At 39.5% G+C, this 21,183-nt stretch overlaps 2 protein-coding genes across 7 annotated transcripts in view; one reads left to right on the top strand and one right to left on the bottom strand.

The window, feature by feature from the left end:
• Positions 1 to 3,495: 3,495 nt before the first annotated feature.
• Positions 3,496 to 7,172, bottom strand: ATG12 (autophagy related 12). The gene is made up of 4 exons (XM_052779150.1): positions 6,960 to 7,172; positions 6,659 to 6,795; positions 5,009 to 5,071; positions 3,496 to 4,636 (listed from the first exon to the last, which is right to left on the bottom strand). Exons 1-4 carry the CDS (start codon positions 7,132 to 7,134, stop codon positions 4,577 to 4,579), a joined length of 435 nt encoding a protein of 144 aa, XP_052635110.1. The 5' UTR covers positions 7,135 to 7,172; the 3' UTR covers positions 3,496 to 4,576.
• Positions 7,173 to 7,229: 57 nt separating this feature from the next.
• Positions 7,230 to 21,183, top strand: part of AP3S1 (adaptor related protein complex 3 subunit sigma 1) — a 52,006-nt gene continuing 38,052 nt past the window's right edge. For 2 of the 6 annotated variants that reach the window (XM_052779147.1, XM_052779148.1), the window contains exons 1-3: positions 7,230 to 7,519; positions 10,906 to 10,997; positions 13,479 to 13,590. In XM_052779147.1, the coding sequence (XP_052635107.1) occupies positions 7,451 to 7,519; positions 10,906 to 10,997; positions 13,479 to 13,590 (273 nt within the window). In that variant the 5' untranslated portion in view covers positions 7,230 to 7,450. The remainder of the gene's footprint in view (positions 7,520 to 10,905; positions 10,998 to 13,478; positions 13,591 to 21,183) is intronic. The other 4 variants (XM_052779146.1, XM_052779145.1, XM_052779144.1 and 1 more) reach the window with 3 other exon arrangements.

The following is a 21,183-nucleotide window of genomic DNA, read 5'->3' on the forward strand; positions in this document are numbered from 1 at the left end:
CGTCCCAAGTGCCCACGAGAAATGGTACCTTGCCAACTCCAGAATTGTGCACAAGCCAAAATCTGTGCCAGCAACTGTTCTACCAACTAACCGTACAGCTGCAGTGCCCCAGAAAGCCATTACTGAGTCTAGTGACACAGATGTAGTACAACCAGCTTAATGTTAAGCTTTTAACATAGTTATTTTGGTCTCTCTCTAGTCAATAATGTGATTCATTCAAACTTTCTTAACCACCTATTTTAGGATGAAAAAACCTCTAAACAAGTTTTTGACTCTCTAGATATTTTGGCATTAAGTCAAAAGTTTTCTGACTAAAATACAGTGAGATGCACCTGGCATCACGTGGCATTATGGCTATCAAAGCAAGTGCAAAGCAGGGACAAGAAAATACGTAGAATTTTATGATGTTTAGCCTTGGGAGCATACGATGCTAGCAAAGCTGAAGCGTGGTCTCTGCAAATAAGAACAAACACATTAAACATGCTTTCTTGTCAAGTGTTTTTCTTCTCTTGATGATCCAATACAAAACAAGACTGAAAACACTTCTTGTTTTTTAATGCACATGGCATTTTATACAAGCTTGTAACAGAGTCATAATCATCACGAAAACCCCAAACTTAAAGGTATTTTCCCCCCTTTTTTGTCTCATCTCCAAGTATGAAGATGTTGTAGTACGGTTATGACTTGAGTAGCCTTTGTACAACACCCCTGAAGAGTAATGAAGACTTCAGGACAGTCAAGAACAGTGTAAACCAGAAGCAGAATTTGACCTGCAAAATGAGCATGAACAGTAAAATGGATAAACAGAAGCTGCTTTAGAGTTGAGAAGGAGTTTGCAGAATGGATGTGTGAATTCCCCCCCCCTCCCCCGCTCCCCCCTTGAATTTACTGTAGATCAATAAGTTATGTTGTGGGGATAATTAACACAGACACATCTTCTGTTAACACCTTAGCAGTAGTTCTTCAAGACGTAAAAGTAAAGATGACATTTGCTCAATATGAACATAGGTGACATGACTATGTATTTTATCATTTCACTCTTGAGGTAACTTCAGTTTTGCTTAGCTCCTTCGTGTTTTCCTTGTACTTTTAAGACTAGTTCAAGCTACAAATTAGAAATTTAGAATTAATGCTAGTCTCTAAACCATCATCCAAGTAAGAGTTCATATAAATAATGCCTTCTGGTTCAGAGTGTTTGAACTTGGCGACTTACTTTGAAAACAGGATAACTGAATTTTGCATAGCACTGTTTTTCAGTATCAGGATGTTGTGAAGTACCAAGTCTTTCATAAAACCAGTATAATATTTTTCCTTTCCAATACTTACCTTTATTACTCAATCTTTAAAAATTAGTTTGTTTACTGAATTTTTTCAATTTGCCTGTTCTGTTAATTCAATTACATAAAAGCAAGTTAATTAAATTATATTACAAATATTGGTAGCTTAGTACCGTAGCATCTTTGGGTGGAACTTCTAAATAAGTCTACACTTTTTTTGGGTCTTGTACAAGTCTCACAGACTTGCCCAAAAGGTCAGCCCTTACTTTCACATCCTTTGTCCTCCCACTGTAGCAAATGAAGCCACTTAAAACTATACAGTCAACACTTTTGCTCAAGGCATGCTGAATACCAAGAACATATTTCATGTTCTACTTAAGCTTCTGATGTTTTCAATTTACTGGAATTCTTCTTTTTAAAGAGGTAAGCACACACATTTTAAAGCATTTCAGGATCATCTATGATTTTAGATGCTGTAACTGTCACTTTTTAAAATATGAGATTTAACATGTCTTTCGCAACCTTTGTCTTTTGCAAATTCTATAAGCAATGTGCTGCTAGTCACTTAATTGTTCACCTGGTACATTATCTACTTGACACATTTGCAGTCTAATCTGTTATTTAAGAATATGCACAAGGAAAAGTTTCTGCCACTTAAAACACTCACACCCTGATTCCAGACAGAGACCCCACGGTCCTTAAGGAGTTACCAGAGATAAACAAGCACTGACTACCTCTCTGATGCAATATGGTAGAAAACTACAGGGAAAAGTGGCAAAAAGGAGGACTCTCTGTGAAGAAAGTACAGAAGCTGCATGGGGGAATTAGTAGAATTGGAACTGGCAGTCATTTAAAGGAAAGGAACAGAATAAAGGCAGCCACTCAGAGCATTCAGGAAACAGAAAGCAAGAGCTGGATCAGGTAAGTAGTCACTATATACTGGTAAACTAGGAGCCAAGAAATACGGGGAAGTATGGAGAAAAATTAAGAACAGAAAAATGCTGGAACAAACAGTAATAAATAAATACTGTTCAAGGAAAAAGCTGAATCTTAAATAAGTGAATAATTCAAATCTGCATGAGTAAGTTATCCAAGTTCAGAAATGCATGTGGTGAATAAAAGAAATCTAAACCATTACTGTGGGTTTTACCTTATTGGACTATTACCTTTGAAGGGATCAAGGCAAACATTTTTATTTTTTTTCAACTTCAGAGGATACAAATTATCTGTAGATTCAACATGAAGGACAACCTTCTACCATAAGCTGGCAAGATACAATGACCTACAGTTCTCCTTCACCTCGAAATCCTAGTGGGTTTTTATTTGTTTTTTTTTTTTTTAAAACAAAACAAAACACAAAACCCCCCAAAAGACACACACACACACACAAAGAAGCCTTCTTGCATCACTTCTGAAGAGCACATTTCCAGTACAGCAGTAGTTTCATTTGTTAAGATCAAATGAGGTGAAAGGCACCAATAGAACATTCTTTAAAGAGAGACAGACTAGTAGCTTATCTTAGGTAAACATACTGCCACACAGAAGAGCAAACTACTTATATTTGTAAGGGCAGTAAGTGGACGTATTACAAAAAAGACGGGGGGGGGGGGGGGGGCAGAAAAAAAAGGTAGGAAAAACTGTGCAAATACCTTTGTCGTTGTGTACCCTCTAGTGGCTGTGCGAGGTTACGCTGGCCTCACAGTAACCGAGCAAGCAATTTCCTCAAGAAGACAGAGTGCTTACCTCTGCAATAGTTCTCTTAAATAGACAAAGATTCATGAGATCAGGGTTCTGAGCAGGCAAAAGTATGCATTATTTGAAGTGTTTAAGTTTACAACCAATTCTGCCTTGTTAGCTTAATCCAATGAAGCCAGGTTTTCCACTTAAAAAGTGGTAAAATATATCAAGCTATTCACATAGCAAACATTCAGGGCATGGGCCTGTGTTACTGTGCCATATATGCAGGCTGCATGCAAACTGCAGCAACACCATTAAGTTAAGCTGAGTATTAGTTCTCCAGAAGTTTTCTAAGGGTAGAAACAATCTGATACACAGGTTGCACAGAACACGTAAGAGCCACTTATACATGAAACACCAACGAATGGCTTAAGACTATCGTACAAGCGTGCTTTAAACTAGAACAGGCTGTTTTGTCTCTATGTGCTGAAGAAGTGGATTACGTCAAGGACCAAAACTGTCATCTAGCGCAAGAACAGTCTGCAACTGAACAGCTAACATTTAATTTAGTTCAGCTTAAACAAATACAAAAGACTGTACTACACACATTTAAGATAAACCCACAACCCCCCCTACCCCCTCCCCTCCAATAAATAAAAGCAAAGGTCAGTATCCTAGTCAAGGTACCAAGTCCTCTCCAGGATGAAAAAAAAAATAAATCATTATGTTATGACTTAGCAAAAGGATATCAAGTGCATTCTATTTTGTTGATGGACCATGCAGCTGGTGAAATAGGAAAATAACAGCAGCCAGGAGAATATATAGAGTAGGTTTTTAGCACCTCATGTCTATTTCTTCATTAACTGAAGATCCAACAGCTAGTTGCATCATTCAACTAATGATGCTAGTCATTAAACAGTGCCAGAAAAAAAACACCCTGGCAACTGCTGAAGCGTTCAATCTTCAACAAATCACTACACAATTTGGGAAAGAGGAAAGTATTTGAGGCCTATCATTATGCTGTGCCATATAAATGAGGTACTAATGTTACCATCACAATGAAGGCACAGGGTGAAGTAATTAGATTATACACCAATACTAGATATTAATTATGAGAAAAAAATCAAAATACTATCTTGAAATGACATGAGATAATAATGCATATTCAAGTTGAAGACTTCACAAAGAATAGAATGCACATAACAGATGTACAGCGTGTCAGCAGTAAACTGAATCCCAGGCTACATGTACAATAAACATCCCTTTTAATAAAAAGGAACTTTTATCTTCAGTACAGCATATAGAGCGACAGAGCTGTCCTGTCAGTCCTCCAGACAACTATGAAATAACTTTCCTTCAGATACAGCAACTGAGAAATCAGCAACAAGAGAGTTCACTCTACTCTACAGATGGCAGGTGCAGATTTTTTTCTGTACTTCAGAAAAAAGCTACATGATCAGATAGCCTAGGCAGCTCTTCTTTCATGCTGTTCACCTGCATAATTTTTATGAGTGTACAATCATAAGCAGAAATGCAAAAATCCTTCTTCCTGTGTGGTTACAAGTTGAGTTCAAGAAGTTAGTCCCTTTTCCATTTTTGAAAACAACTGTATTGCTTGTCATTCAACCCCATGCCTGAGTTTTGCAATAATGCAGTACAAGCTTGCCATCACTTCCAAAACACTGCAAGGAAAAAAGAAACCAAAACAACAGCTGTTAAGATCATTCATGGGCTAGCACATACATAAAGCAAAACAAAGAAAAAAGCCCCCCACCAGATAACTGGGTCTTGGAATAGTGTTATGGATAACAAAGCTCTCCATCATAACGGGAGGCATGACAATGTACTGCATGTAAAGGGATGCATTTCCAGAGATTGTACGAAGTCATGTCTCTCTAAATCATATTCATACAGATCTGTGAATATCAACTACATTACATTTAATGCAAGATATTACCAGCATAGTTAGGGGCAGTAACAGAGTTCAAGTGCCAGAATTGTACTGACAAATTCTGGTAAGCACATTTGGAAAGGATATTTAAGATGAAAATCACCTCATAGAGAGTCCCAACTTCTTGGTCTGGAGATGGAGCAAAAGACTGGTTTACATATATGAACTGCAAGAAAAGAAAACAGAAGATGGGAGATCTCCCACAGATCTCATAGATCACATAGAAGAAACACTCTGCAGCCAGAGGTGGGTAAATATGCTCTCTGTTCACCATTTATAATCTTTGCAGTCCATAACAAAATACCACAAATTAGTATTTTCACTTCCATGTGGAGGGGCAACATGACTTCCAGGAGTCACCTCTGACTGGCCAACCAGACCAAGCCAAAGCAAGCATGTGGACTTCCTTCTCCTGCAAGTTGACCCATTAGTCTCCCATACAGCAGCACAATGTGAACTCACTGGTTTTGTTACTGCTCTTATTCCAAGTATCCAAACCATTCCCGCTATTCTAAACTTGCTCAATTAGAACAGCCGTCACAGAAATTAGAATTTTGTTCTTTTTTGAAGTCATCCTTCTCACTTCCTGCTCCAAATGTATACACGCATATAGTAGCTAGTCCATAATGTCAGAGGGCCTTGGGATCTGCAGTGCTAGATGGCATGTGTAGTAGAGTATTGTGCTATTGCCAAAGAAGAGTTACAAAATTCCTAGGGCTCTGTTCCCAAAGTATAGCCTTAAACTTAACCACAGTGGAAGACTCCATGCTCCTGTATTTTTTCCTGATATAATGAGATAGCAGTTAATGAACTAAACTGTTGAGAATATCCGTGAACAGTAAATACCTGAATTATTACTCTTCTTTGAGATATTAAGCCTTGGGAAAAAAGAAACCCTTCATGATTTCCAGGTGAAAGAGATGGCTAGCGAAACTGTTTGTGCCTGTATGCTTAAACAATAGCCTCCAGACCAAGAACAGGTTGCTTTCATCTATGCTTTAGCTACACATTTGACTATTTTGATGAGTCTAGCTGTAACATTATATCTTGACTGAAAGCTTTGAAGTATATGGATGTTAAGAGTTTACTGCTAATAGCAAAATTAGTACAATCATATTTCTGAATCTTTTCCAGCTCTTCCAATGTTATCAGAAGGCCATGTGGGCTTCACAGGAAGGAACACGTAAACAATACTGGTAATGAGCTGCCAAACTGCGAATGTTTCCAAGCTACCCATTTTAAAGGAGAAATCAGTCCCATGACAGTAATTAAACTGTTTGAGAAGTAAATTCTGAAGGAAACAGACACCAATATTCAGAAAGTCAACCCCAAACACTTTAGACTTTTTCCCAAATACTCCTTCCGTATACCTGACTTCTACAGTTACACTGTGCATATGAACCTTTCACTGCAGTGCATCGCAGCACAATGTGCACACAGCTCTGCATGTCAGCATCAGACAAGAAGAAATGGAGACACTGCGAAAAGGCCAAAGGTGGGAGCTGAGCACCCAAGCATACCCATGCCGCACCGCTGCAGCTCATCTCAACGTTATACTGCGGTGTGTACTTCGAAGAGTTTTGCTGGTGCCAAGTTTCCTGCTAAAAGCCGAAGTCTAGACTCAAGACAGTCTCCCTGCAAGGCGTGACAGCTTGGGCCCCGGGTGAGCGCAGCCCCCGGTATGGCTGGCTCCTGGCTACCCCTGCCACATGCCGGGCCAGGCCAGGCTGGGCCGCCAGGTGCCTGCCCCTACCAGCTGCTCGGAGGCCATCAGCTTGAGGAACTTCTTGATGAAGTCAGCAAGGCTCTGGATGGTCCGGGTCCGCTCCACGGCCCACTTCTTGGTCTTCATGATGGGGGTGTCAGCCACGGCCCTCAGCAGGATGTCAACTGCGGGGCAGCAGCAGGCGTTAACGCCGCTGGCGGCGGACGCGCCCCCCCGCTCCCTCATTGGCCGGACCCCCTCCCGCTCCCACCGCCGATTGGCCAGCGCACCAGCCCGTCACCGCACAAGCCCGCCCGCCCGCCCCGACGGTGACTTCTCGCCCCATTACTTTTCTTTTTCGTGTCGCCGGCGGGGTCCTCGGTGCCCGGGGAGACGGCCGGAGGCGGGACCGGGTCAACAGCTCCCGCTGCAGCTGCAGCTCCGGCTTCCGGGGCTTCCTCCCCGCCCTCGTTTCGGCCCTTGATCTGAGGCGAGGCAGGCACCTGCTCCTCCGCTTCCGCCATTGCTGGTCCCCGAGCGGCGGAAGTGACGCCAGGCGAGGCCGCGAGGCCAGGCGGTTTGTCCCTTGCGGAACGCCGCCTTCCCGTCAGGTGACGGGGAGGGGCGCGTCACGTGCGGCAGGAGCCGTTCCGCCGCTAACGGCCGTGGGTCGCCGGCGACGTGGTGCGCGTGACCCGCTGCCGCCGCCCCGAGAGCGAGGGGTGGAAGGGCGGGGAGGAAGAGGAGGAGGAGAAGGGGAAGGGGCGCAGCGCAGCGAGGCCGGCGGCCGCCGCCGCCGCCGCCCGCCGCCGCTTCTCCCCTCCCCCCTCCGCCACCGCCATGATCAAAGCTATCCTCATCTTCAACAACCACGGCAAGCCGCGGCTCTCCAAGTTCTACCAGCGCTATGTACGGGCGGGCCGGGGCCGCGCGGGGCCTAGTTGCCGGGGCCGGGCCTGGGGCGGGCGCGGGGGGAAGGGAAGGGAAGGAAGGGCGGCCGTCCTCCTGGGGCGGCGGGTGTCCTCGGGACCGGCGGTTGCGGGGTGAGGCTGTGGGGGTTGGTAGGCGGGGAGCCGCCGGCCTGGCCTGGCCCGGCCGGGCCGCCTGCCTCCTGCTCTATGCTTGAGGCAGCGGCGTGGGCCGAGGGCGTGGGAGAATGGAGGGTGCCGGGACCTTGTGAGGGCCGTCAGTCGGGGAAACGAGATTTCGAAGAACGCTGTTTTCCCAGCTAGCGTCGTTTTCACCAGCATTTGTCCTTTTGTAATACTGAGAGTGAAGGAGGGGAGTCTCGTTCCGCGGCGGAGTCGGCTCTCGGAGCCTACTTGTGGAAGCGCTGCTCGAAGCGATGCCGTGCTTTCCAGCCCGACTCTCGGCGTCTCTGTGTAGTGCTGCGTGCCTCCGTGCTGGGGCAGAGGTGTTGGAAGTGGGAAGATGAGTTTTATGGGACTCGCAGGTCCAGTAGGCAGAGCCTTTTCCTTTGGAAACTTTCAGAGTAGTATAAAAATACAGTTGAGGTGGAAAAGAAATGTAATTAAATAGGAAGGTATGTTCTTTTATGCGGGGGAAGGCAAGAAGCAGAGCAGCTCTGAAAGTGCAGCACAAGCACTTGATCTGAATGAAGAGAAAGTGCAGCCATGGGGAGTTAAGAAACAATGTGGAAACAGTTGATTTAGTTCAAGGCTAAGAGATTTTAAGGTAGTGTTCTGATCACGTACTGTGTTTCCTAGCAAATTGGCTCAGCTCAGCTTGGGGTGGTCTTGGGCATTAAAACACAAGAAAACAAGTGATGCTTCCCAGAATTATGTAAACAAAATAATCATCTTCAGTAGTGCTATTACTTACTTGGATTTGTGGCCACTTACTTGCAATTCTGGCTATTAGAGAAGTCGTATTTAACTTTGTCGGAAGGGATGTACCTTACTTCTACATCTCAGAGCAGAAATGATGACTGTGACGCTTCAGTTTGCACTGTCAGGCTTTTAATTAAAGGGTGTAACTGATACAGGTAATTGCTGTGGAAGACTGAATTTGATCCCTTCTCTTTAGAAAGGCAATAGTGGGCAATTCTAGTACAGGTTTGTGAACCTGTTTTCCTCTTTCTCGTCAGTGCTGGCTTACCAAGCAGATGTCTTTTGTCTGGCATTTCTAATTTAAAAATTAAAATGGAATATTCTCACCTACACATACTGAGAAGCATTCCCCTTTGTGTGCATCCCCACTCTGTTCTTGATAACTTCCATTGGAGAGCTACAGTAACCTACTAAAATTTTTTTTTGTTGTTTTTTTTGTTTTTTTTCACCTGTCACTGTGAAGGTAACAATTAAATAGGTAGATGAAAGACTTTGGAAAGGTATACAAAACTTGCATTAATGTGAAACAGTTAATTTCCATTCTCATCTTCCATTCAAATGTAATTATCTTTTTGTGTCTTCTGTTACTGTTGTGTAATCAAAGTCCTGGGAGGAAGAAGCAGAGGAAGGAGAGGAGTGAATGGCAGGAGGATACCAGATTTTTCTTGCCAACTCCATTCTGCTCTACTACTTTCATAACTGGAATTACAACAAATCTTCAGTGCTGAAAGTAGGGTAATATGTCTGTATACAGAACACCTTGAAATTTTGAAAATAAAATAGCAAATGAAATTAAGAAATTATGTGGTGAGGTGATTTCCCTAAAGCTTTGTGGTGCACAGAAACAGATGCAATTGTCTTGATTATCTTTTTGTGTGTGACTTCAGTAAGACAGGTTTATTTTTGGACTTTCTGAAACTTTCACATACATTGATACCAATTGAACCAGTACTGAGGCAAATCTCAGGTTTTTTTCTACAGATGGAATTATCTCCCACTTTCTAGAGAGATTAGTTTGGTCACATCTGTGAAAGGGGTATTTGTTTGCTTTGTGATACCAAAACTTAAAAAACACGTGTAACTTTTTTCCTTGATATATATGAGAATGGGAAGTATTTCTACTGCGTAAAATGAAGTTAATAATCTTTTGTAATAATTCATGGCAATTAAATAGGAGGACATACATGCTGTGGTTTTATGTTTCAGAATATAGACCTGTGGCCATAATTTCAAAGTTAAAAATAAGTTTCTGAACAACTTTGTCAATAAGGGCAGATTCTGAAAACAAAGGTTTTTTTAATACTCAGTATCTCAGTTTCTTAAGGAAAAAAGAAACATTGTCTCTTTCCTGCTACTGTAGAAAATATGGGGGAAGTAATGGAGATAACTGCAGTGGAGCAAGGCAGGCACAATTTAAGGAACACCAACTATAGAAGCAGAGGAACCTGCACTTCGTTGCTCTGTGTTTTATGGAGCAATTTACTTCTGCTGGAGATTTTTGCTGATGTCTTTGTGGATTCTAGAGGTTGTTTGTAAAATAATACATGAATTGAAGGTGATGAATGCAAACCACACGGATGCCAGGCTTTGTTTGCTTAGCAGTCACACAGGGTACTACACTGTTCTAGCTGAAATCACTTTTAAGGTACATGGTCCAGTTTTGCTTAGAGTGTTTGTTCATATAATGGTTTAAAATGCTGACTTACACGCTTTGGCAGGGATGGGGGCTATTTATACTTGATAACTTCAGGGTTCTGTGCTATAAAACAAATGCAGGATTTTAGGAATTGTATCTAAGTTTTTTGACTATGGAAATACAGACTTGTTAAAAATGAGTCCACTCTTACAGAAGGGTAGCAAAAGCAAGTGTGCAGGAATGATGGAGTTGCAGTGGGGACTCAAGAAGAGTCAAGCGAATTCAAACTTGGAAGTATTCTTTCCTTCTAGCAGATTAGTAACTTAATGGCTTAGGAGAACCTGTTGCTCATGATGCCATTATGTATTATGGGTTTTTTAGCTACCCCACCCCTTCACGCTTTTGAGAATTTTTCCCTCTTGTTCGTGGGTGAAAATAGTTTCAAAGCATGTCCGTAGCTGTTGAGGCTATGGTGGAGATACAAAAAATTCACAGTACTTGAAGACTTCCTGTTTGCTTGAAGAAACTATTTTTAGATTTTTTTTTTTTTAGCAGTTTCTTAAAAACAATCACTTTTTTCACAGTTGTTTCTTAGTAATGTATTCTTCTGCAACTTAACTTGTAAAAATGTCTTTTTGTGTTGAAATGACAAAAACAATATGCAGCTTGTTAATTGGCAGATTTAAGGCTTCAGAAGTAGACAGTTTGAGGGTGCTGATGTACTTTGTGTTCTATTTATTACCTATGTGTGCTATGCATTGTTAATTGATCCATTTCAGCTTGATAGCAAAATATGTTTTCTTTCATAGAGTGAAGATACGCAGCAACAAATTATCAGAGAAACTTTCCATTTAGTATCAAAACGTGATGAAAATGTCTGTAATTTCCTAGAAGGAGGATTGTAAGTATCAAGCTTGAAATAAATGCCCAATACTTACTGGCTAGCAAATATCATTACTGCTGATTGTAATATAACTGTTTTTACAGCTGTAATGTAAATGCCATGTACTTGAGACATTTTAATACACAAAGAATATTATCATGTTGCACCAGGTATACATATTCTTTACTAACTGAAGCATACATATATGTATCAAAATGATTTAGGCAATAAAACTAATTCTTTCTAGTGCTGTAACTGACAGAGTGCCACATATTCAGACACGAGTTGGGGAAGAAACAGGCAGATGATACCTAACCAGTTTCCCTATAATCAAGCTAAAGATTTCTAGTCTCATTTAAAGAGTTATTAGCATTTGCGTACCCACTGAGAAGATTAAAATATTTTGTAGCTGGTGTTTTGGCTTGAGCTCCTAAAATTTGAGTGGACAGCCTCTGATAGTAGGATTTCTCAGCCTTTTTATCAGGGTTCAGGCTTGCTATATGAGCTAGGAAGGAAAAAGTAAGTTTTAAATGCGCTAACTAATGCAATGTCAACCAAGATTTTTTATTAATATAGGTAGAGCAAGGTGGAAGGAAAGCCAGACATGTCTTCTGTCTCTAGAAGACACACACAAAATATTCCTTCTTGAATCTTCTCGGTTGGTTTTTTAATGTGGTCTTGCTTTAGTTGAAGAGAAGAAATTCTGAAATGGAGAACTGTTTTATTTTGAGATATTAGTCATCAAGAGTAAGTAGTTACAAAGCCACCTTCTAGGAAAAGGAGTCATAATTGCTGGAGTAAGATCATGATCTCCAGCCTAAACACAGAGGTTGTCATAGCCTGTTAAATACTGTAATTATGGAAATTTCTAATTACTGCAAGTTAGTATGTTAATGCCTAAATTTTCTGTATGCAGAGTCAGTTAAATGCTTAGCTGTACCTTGTCAGCTATGATGTCTTCTTTCTGATCAAGATGATTCCTGATTTTTTTATTTCATTATTTTTTAAACTAAAATTGTTCTCTTCCAACTACTCAACTGGTGATTCTGTTGTTAGGTTCTTGGAGATGATTTCAAGCTGGAAACATGCTGGCTTGAATTCTGTAAGTGAAAGAAGCCATTTGGAGCCTTTTAGAAAAATCACAGCTGTGTAACAGAAAGAAACTAAGGCAGAGGACACAATTCTGGCTTTCCTCCTACTGCTCAGTTCCAGAGTTACCATTTCAATATATTTTTTCAGGCGTGGGTTTTTTTGGTTTTTTTTTTTTTAAGGACAGGGATCACTTTATAGTTTGCAGTTTACCCAAAGGCCTCAACAGTTTATATATACTAACTCTGTACTAAAGTATTTGAAAGAATTGGGTAAATAAAGCACAAAAAAGGAAACTTTAATTGCCATTTCTTTCCACTTTCACATTTGTTTGTAATATTTTTGTCTCGTACTTCTTAAATGTGGTTCCCACTCTTCAGGAGCAAATGGTTCCCCCTCCCCGCACCCAAGCATTAATGCAAAGCAATGTGCTTAAGCAAAAGTGACCTAAAAGGTTTCTTGTTCTTTTTATTTGTTGATGTATTCTCTCCCTATGATAAAGACAGAAACTAAAGGGGTGAGTTATGATACACCAAACAGGTGATTCAATTCTAGTACAGAATTAAGGGGGAATTATGATGTTCATAGCCATGTAGCTTCAGGCTACAAAATATTTTCATTTTGATTTGAGCAGGCCTCCTACTGCTCAAAGCAAATGTCAATGATCTGAAGAACATCTCTTCTTATGATTTATGTACCTTCTTTGGGAGGGCTATAGTAGAAGAGTGGAAGTAAATACCTGTTTAGACCTCCTCTCTTGCTTAGTAACTTGATGATCAGTGAGTCCATAAAAATGTAATTGCTTCTGTGACTTTAACATTGCATCGTAAACTATTGCTTGTAGTTCAGTCTTATTTCTCAAGATACCAAACATTTTGTAGCACAAGTGTTACATGTTCTTGGGAATTAAGTGCAACATAAACCCAATTCAAGGCTTTTTCTGTAATCCAAATGCCAGTCTGCATTATAGTTTTCTTTTTCTGTTAATGCTCCTCTGAGAAGGGCAGGGAAGGATTCATAGGCATACACTCTGTTAATCTGTAAAGCAGATTAATCCCTGTACAGTGCCCACTAGTGTGTAATGGAAGTACTTTTAATACCCATTTTTTGGTGAAACTAAATGATCTGTTTGAATTGATTTTAATAAAAAGGTGCATCTGTTGATGTACTTGTTATCCATATGGATAACAACAACTGTGCTTGTGTGGTAAATGTAACTTGGGCTGTCTTGGTACTTAGGTTTCTTCCATTGTAATTATATCACAAAATGAAAGTTGTGATGTAGTTAGATTTGGGAAAGCTCCAGCCAGCCATTAACAATAGGCCTCCTATTAACTGAAGTAACTGTGAGGATTTGCCCAGCTTATCCTAAGATGCTAACTAAGCTTTCCTGTTTTCTTTCCTGGTTAGATTAATAGGTGGATCTGATAACAAACTAATTTACCGACATTATGCCACCTTGTATTTTGTCTTCTGTGTGGATTCTTCAGAAAGTGAGCTTGGCATTTTAGACCTCATACAAGTAAGTTTTTTTTGCTGCTTTGTTTTTTTTAATAAGTGGAATTCTACTTCTAAGTACCTTAGAACTTCAATATTTAGCTGTATCTTTTTCTGTAATATGTGGAAGTGAAGGTGGCTTTCATACTGTGAACACACCCAAAGTGCTGAGTATTAGTTTTAGATTACTTGCAGTTCTCTGGACTGTCTTTGAAAAAGTTGTTTCCCAAGTTGATGAGAAAGTAAGGAAACAGTTTGTTTGGAACATACTGAACAATCAGCAGCTATTCTTTTTGCTGCAGCTTTTCAAGGCCTTGTTTTGGCTGCAGATAAAAATGGTGCAGTTCAAACATTCGCTAGGCAAGTTTAGATTATGAGAGCCTTGACACATAAAGCTCTGTGTTGTGTGTATATACACACATAGACACACATATATATTCACTACAAATATAAAACGGATTAACATGTCCAAAACCTCTTTGGATGAAACTTTCCTTGTTGCTTATGAGCCTTTGGTCAGATATACCTTAGAAAATGAGTGCAGATGCTGCCCTAGGCATGTGTTCTTCACCCGGGGGTGGGGTAGGTGGGGAGAGGTGAGGAGAAAGAGAGCCGGTACAGGTTCTTTCTGGATCTGAATAAGAAAGGCTCGACAACAAAATGGCTTAATATGATAACTGTTTGATAAAACCGAGTAAGGAGAGGAATCTAGACAGTAAATCTTACACCACTTCAGATGCTGGGCATCTTGTGTTCATGCAGCATCCAATGGAGCCCAGGCGGATTTTCCCACGGTGCACTGTGCAGAGCAGATCCTGTCCATGGAGTGGAGCTCTCCCTTTTTTGGACCTTTGAGTTACTATGTAATTTCCTCACAAGAAGACAATTCTGTTCCTAAAGGATGTTCTCATGAGGACTTCTTGCTGCGCTTTGAATTACAGTGAAGGCCATGCAGGTGGTGTAATCACCGGTACGGAGTGGGAGCTGCCTGCAGGCTCCTCTGTTACAGTGAGCTGGCTCAGTTTGTCCTGCAGCCAAAGGATTTGTGCAGCACAGCACAGGGCTGTGCCTGATCAGGTTGTTATGTGGATTACTAACTCCTAAACATGCAACAGTCTCTTGGTCAGGATCAAAACATTCCATTCCTTGATCCACCCACAGTTCACGTATCCCAAAGACATTGTAAGTCATAGATTACATTAATAAGATGGAAGCTTGTCAAGCCTAGTAGAGCAGACGCGGCCTGTTAAAGATCACTAACTCCTCAAATACAGTGTCTTCTGCGTGGCTGCCAATACAGCATGTATGATTTAAACTGTTAAATATGTCTGTATCAAATCAGCAACAAAAATAATTTCTGTATTACAAACAGTTACGTCAAGAGAACTCTGGCTACACCAGTGATTTTCAACTTAAAATTTGCGTATAAACGATTTCACTGAGGATTGTTAGTGTAGTCAGATGTGACAAAAAATAGTTTCGCACCATGAAGTGATGTATGTCATTACATAAAATGGGTCTCATATATATAGATAGATAGATAGATGTGTATGATTCACTTACTGTTAAGCCTTTCAAAAGCTTGCACATCAAGAGAATTGATTTATTACATAAGTAAAATTTGTGGTAACCTGAGACATGAGCCTGTATCTATATATTATTTCACTGCAGAAAGCACTGTGAGCCTTAAAGGCTTCACAGTTCCCTGCAGACCTTTCTTGGAGCTGAATAGCTTCTCATAGTCACCTGTTAGTGTTCAGAACAGCTCTTCAGTGTTTAGTGCTCTTCTGGACAGTAGATACAAATTGTATTTCCAAGTGGCTGTGTGGGTAGCAGGGAAGGAAACTCTTTTTCTAGATTTTTATATCATCTTTGGTCATAGAAACATTCTGCAATATGTGAACTGTGCAAGTCACTGAGTGAGGTATACAATGGCCTTACCTGTTTTTAGCAGTTTATTGTACAGAGTTGCTTAGTTGCATGTTGCATAGTGTGTCTTCTTACTTGGAAGTGCTAAAATATTTATAAACTGAGAAAAGAAGCATGTTAATATTTCATGTGACTTAGGGATATTTTTCAGATAAAGTGGATATTATAAATATCTTATGTTTAATCAGATAATAAGGATAGGAAAGACTATCTAGGTCAATTGTCTGACCTGTTACATTTTGCAGGGCCACTATGCAAGTTCAACTAAGATTTTATTCGTTATGGTATATTAAAAACGTAACATCAGTAGCTTCTAGTTATTTCCAGTTACACAGTGTAACCTAAATTTTACTTTAAGGTGTTGAAGCAAATTGCTTGAGCTTACTACTACCTATATTTATTTAGCCCTCAAACTCTCTGAATCAGGGATATACTAAATTTTTCTCTAAATTGTGTTGCTTCTTGTGCCAGAAGTACTTCGATGGATTTCAGTCTCTCAGTTTTTATATTTCCCATCTTTTCCATTACGCCCTGGTGTTTAATTATGTGCCAGTATAATTACTTGAAGGAAGCAGAAATAGTAGAAATGCTATTTCTATTTATAGAAATACTTTACTTTTTTCTGACCCATATGATTTTGAGTATAAATACAGTCTCACAGTACCTGCAGCTGTTCAGTATTCTCATTTCTCTGGATCATTGTAATTCAACCATTTGATCATAGCAGAAAGTATACAGAGATTATAATTAAACATTTTTCATTTCCAGTCTGGCTCACAAGAAAGATCTGTTTAATCCTCTTAGCAATAGCAATCAGAATTATATGTATCTTACATTGGAAAAGCACCCTCAGAAAGTTTATTATTACATCTCAACCCCAAGTGCAATTCAGGCTGGCAGTATATACACATACACATCTACTCAAGCAAATAAGCTTTGTCTTTTTTTTATTGAGAAGATGTTTCATACATCTTTGTTTACTATAGTTCAGAGACAACACAGGTAACAGCCATCTGGAGTTTGTTATGAATCATACATATACTGAATTGTTTAAAAAAGTAGTTATGTAGAGGGCCAGTTTATGATCTCATGAAAATAAACTGGTGAAATGAACCTAGAACTCAGTCTAGCCCTTAAAAGTTTTCTGTCTTGTAAACTGTATAAATCTATAGTGGATTAGATTATATATGGCAGTCTGCAGTTCTTTTCTGCATAAAGTTTTTGTTGTAATAGATAAGATACTGCTGTGAAGGCCACTTAGATCACCATTAAGTCAGAGCTGTTTCGCAGGTAAGTCTTCTTGGCTCAGGCCTAATGAATACACTGTATGTGTTACAAATCGCAGACTCTGCCTCAGATTTCATACTGTGTTCAAACTAGATGTGTTTGAACTCCTCAGGCAAATTCATACTGTTAATTTTTGTCTGTTTTCTCTTTTTTTTAATACAAACACAAGATTCTATTTATTGTTTTTTTATTAATTGGATGGGAGATAGGTCAGCATCTGTGCTATGCTTGGTAGGTTTTGTAGTCTTTTGGATTCAGTGTGAATTATGTCATGAGTTGTAGCTATTTCAGACTCTTCTCATTAGCCTGTGAAGTGTAAGGCTATAGCTCATGGAAATAAAGTACGTAATGAAATATAAATAGCTGTAGACTGCCATGAGGAAAAATTGAGTGGCATTTACAATGGTACCTAACTGTCTTACGAACCTAAAAGCCTATGTCAACTCTAAGCATTTTTGAGGATTTTAGCCCATTGCTGTACTTCCAAGACATGTTGACTAAGTAAGCAGCTAAATGTGTGAGATCAGTCTTCCATGAAATGTTGTATATAGGCTTGCAAGGTGATGTTGTTCAGTAAGATGCATATGGGAAATGCAGTGCAGTTCATGAAAGATGTTTTTCTCAGTTCCTAGAGATAAATCATCCTGACCAGAGATTCTTTTATGCTAATTAAATAAAAAAAGAAGAGGCATATGACTGGTGTACCTATTTTGGCAGAAAAATCCTTAACTAGTTCTCAGTTAACATGACTAGTTTATTTTAGAGTTGGGTGGAAAGTAAAGGGCAGGAATTAAGAACAAAAAGAACATTTTGACCTAAAAAGCCTTATTGGTAATGCATTAAGCCTATAGGTAGGTCTGCTTGAAAGACCTAACACACTTCTGTTTTGACTAATCAGCAGGACTTGTACACTCTTTCACTTACACTGTTACCTTGGCATTCTCTGTATAATCTATGAGTAGTTTAAAAAAAAAAAATATTGAAAGAAAACTGGGGTGTCAGTGTAAGTGTGGGAAAACGCAGCAGCTGCTCCAAGGATTTCCCAATTAGAAAGGCTGTGTAAACACTATTTGATTTCATGTGCTTGCAATCATATGTGAACGATGACTTAGAGCAGAAGAGAAACCAGTCTTGTGTATGGAGAACTGGCTATATAATCGGACTATTATGTTCTAAACTAGTTGGAGTCTCAAGTAGCATTTGAACTGTCAAAAGCAGTGAAGCAGAGGACTCTCCATGGGCAGATTAAATTAATTCTGTCTTGAGGTTTACCATTGCTGTTTAGCCTAGGAAGAAAGATGGGGTATTCTTGATATGAGTAGCTCCTGTTGGTTTTACTTCATTTTTTGCACCTGCTTTTGTTAGTATTTGACATTATCTAGCATCAGATGCATTTAATTGATAGGTGTTCTGATTTTTCTGCTAGCCTTGCCAATATTAATGTATGTTTTATTCCTTTGTTGTCTTGTTTGCCTAATTAAAAAATGAGCCCTTCATGGTTAAAGGTGGTATTTTGTTTGATGTATTACTGGTTATAGGAAGCTCCTGGCTTGTGTATATCCAATAACAATTTGGTATTTTGATTCATATACTTTACTCTCCAGGTGTGTATCTGGCTTTATTAAAGCATATTTACTACAAAAGAAAGGTGTGGGTTCTTTCCTTTTTTTTTTTCTTTTTTTCTGTTTACTTGCATGGAGATGTGCATAGTTTTTTCTTTAAATATAAAAGATAACGATTTCAAAAATGAAGCACAAGGGGGAGCTAGTAATTCATTGTGCATGCATCTTTATATTCCTGCTATTTGACTCATTTATTTATGTTTCTTTTCCAAGAACATCACAAGGTGCTTTTGAACTGATGTGTGGTGTGTGTGTGTCCCGAACCAATTGGTGTGTTTTCTCTTCTGGTTATTTTGATCTACAAGTCTGCGGCATCTGAAGTAATTACTGAAGTACTTAAATTCTAGCACTGCTTGCCATAGCGTGCAATTCATTTGACTCTCAAGTAAAATTGTGATGAAAATGGCTCTAATTTTATTTGAAGGCATCTTAAAATAGGTCAAAGAATATTAGTATAAAAAATCTAGTTTACCTTGTAGACTAATCCTTTTAAAGACCAGTTATTTGTAGTAGATGTATACCTTGTCAGTGCTGGCATTACTCTTGAGTGAACTCTTCATCATGAATGGAAGATTGAGGAAGTTTCTGTAGTTTCCATGAGAAATCCTTAGCCGGTGAAAAATCTCTCTGAAGAATACTCAGTGCCAGCTGATTTCCCTTGGATTAAAAAATGCTTGCTTTGCATTACTGGTCATGCATTGCAAGCAGAGATCTGCGAGTTCAGTCTGTGGTGGTGTCACCATGTAATGGATAAAGGTTTAAAAGTAATCATTGTAACTGTGAATCAAGTGTTGTTGCAGGAGAAGCCCTAGTTACTGGAAGAAGGTCACAAAAATAAAACTTCTGTGTTGTCGATGTGTGGGCATACATATGGCTACTAAATACACATATCTTTGGGGGCCTTTTTTGAAGATTTTTGAGTTCTAGTTTTTAACGTGTTCCTTTGTTTTCCAAGGAACTAGGTGGATGTCAAAGTCAGAGTACGTAAATTCGTGTGCAAACTTGGTGATGTATATGTGGAATATCTTCTTTTCTTTCAAAAATAGTGTCAAACTGTTAGCTCTTGTAACTGAAACCTTTGGATAAAGGTTACGTTTACACTCTATTTCCAATCTTCTTCCTGCAGCTAATACCAAACAGCACTGTCCTTGTAACCACATTCTCCTAAGGTACAAGGAAAGTAAGAGAACGTCTGTGGTCATTTGTCTTGCTGCACATAGTTGTGAACTGTGTAGTTTGTTCTGCTTAACATACAAGTTTTTTTGTTTGCTCGCATCCCTTCTTTATAGTACATGTTATTATCACAACAAATTAACAAATACTTGAGAAAAAAAAAAAGATGTGGTTCACTTAGCTTCAGTATAATTTGACAGAAGCATATTCATTTACTTAGTTAACTGTTGTCAGTGAACCTTACTGTCTTGAGTCTGCCTGTGAAAATGCTCTATGTTCCTAGTTTAAGTTATGAATTGGTATTTGGTGTTAAAGTATAATCCTTGTTCTAAATGCATGGAACATCAATTAGGTGTAGTTTGATTTTAAAATGGACATTGATAATACTAGTAATAGCAACAGCAGAGTGTGATCCTCCTTTATGGTGTAAGCAGAATCTGAGACAGGGGATTCAGATGTAAAAGTAATCTTTCTTGATATGCAAGGTAGACACTGGAAATGGCTGATGTCAAGCAGACCTGTTTCACTGGGTCTGTAGACATAAATATGTATGTATAGAAGCAGCCCTTTTATCAACTTTATTTTTGTCAGCAGAACATGGCTTCTCATTCCTGTTTTTCTGGGCCTAGGCAGTCTGAAATCTGGTTCCTCTCAAAGACTAAGATGGGATTAATAAACTGTGTTGAAAAGAGAGAGAATCAAAACCAGGTGTTTGACTTCTTCCATATTGCTGCTATAAGGTTTGAGTTTAGAATTGCAAAAAAATAATTTAGATACAGTGACAACTTAAATGCATATTGTGACAAAACGGCCTTGCAACATATAAAAACTGAGATTAAAATTTCCCACAAGTTGCATCTTATTTACTAGTCATTAATAAATGATCAGTAAATTCTTACAGAAATTCTTTTTAATTTTGAGGACCCTAAGCTCTCAAACTCAAGCATGTGTTTAACTTACAGGTCTTGACACATCTCATCTAGGTCAGTAGGAGTTATCCCTTGCATAAAGGGAACTGTGCTTATACCTCTCTAACACTGGATGGGGTCTTTGTTAGCACTGCCACAAGCACATAGTGATTGGCATTCAGGAGCTTTGGGAGTGCAAGTACAGTAATCTTTTCATTGTCTGGCCTAATTGGGGGCTGTGATGCTCTTAGGTTACCAAAACTGGCTAACACAAGGAGGAAGGAATCTGTTACAGAAGTACCCAAAGCAGGGTAACGTACTGTCCTTATCCAGCAGACATCATCAGTGGCTGGACTTCAGCAGCTGCTTGGATTTTTCTGCTTTGTGCACTTACATTCTAGATTCAGGGAGGGGTTATTTGCCTGGGTACAAACTGCTGGACTTTTCTAAATTTTATGTGGTGGTATGCCTAACAGGATAAGCAGGTGTGATATTAAGGCAGCTACCTCTTTCCTTGGTCCATCCTGAATTCAGCAGGTCTAAACCAGGTGAAAACTGCTGTACTGTTACTGGAAGCCGTAATGCTGACAAACTTGCATGATGCTGACAGTTTGCATTGCACATGTGTCTCTGTGTGTCAAAGTTAACAGTCATCTGGTTAACTGGGAGATGCCTGCAATGTAGTAGTTGTTAAAAATA

Source organism: Harpia harpyja, chromosome Z, assembly GCF_026419915.1.
Source record: "Harpia harpyja isolate bHarHar1 chromosome Z, bHarHar1 primary haplotype, whole genome shotgun sequence".
NCBI classification, from domain to species: domain Eukaryota; kingdom Metazoa; phylum Chordata; class Aves; order Accipitriformes; family Accipitridae; genus Harpia; species Harpia harpyja.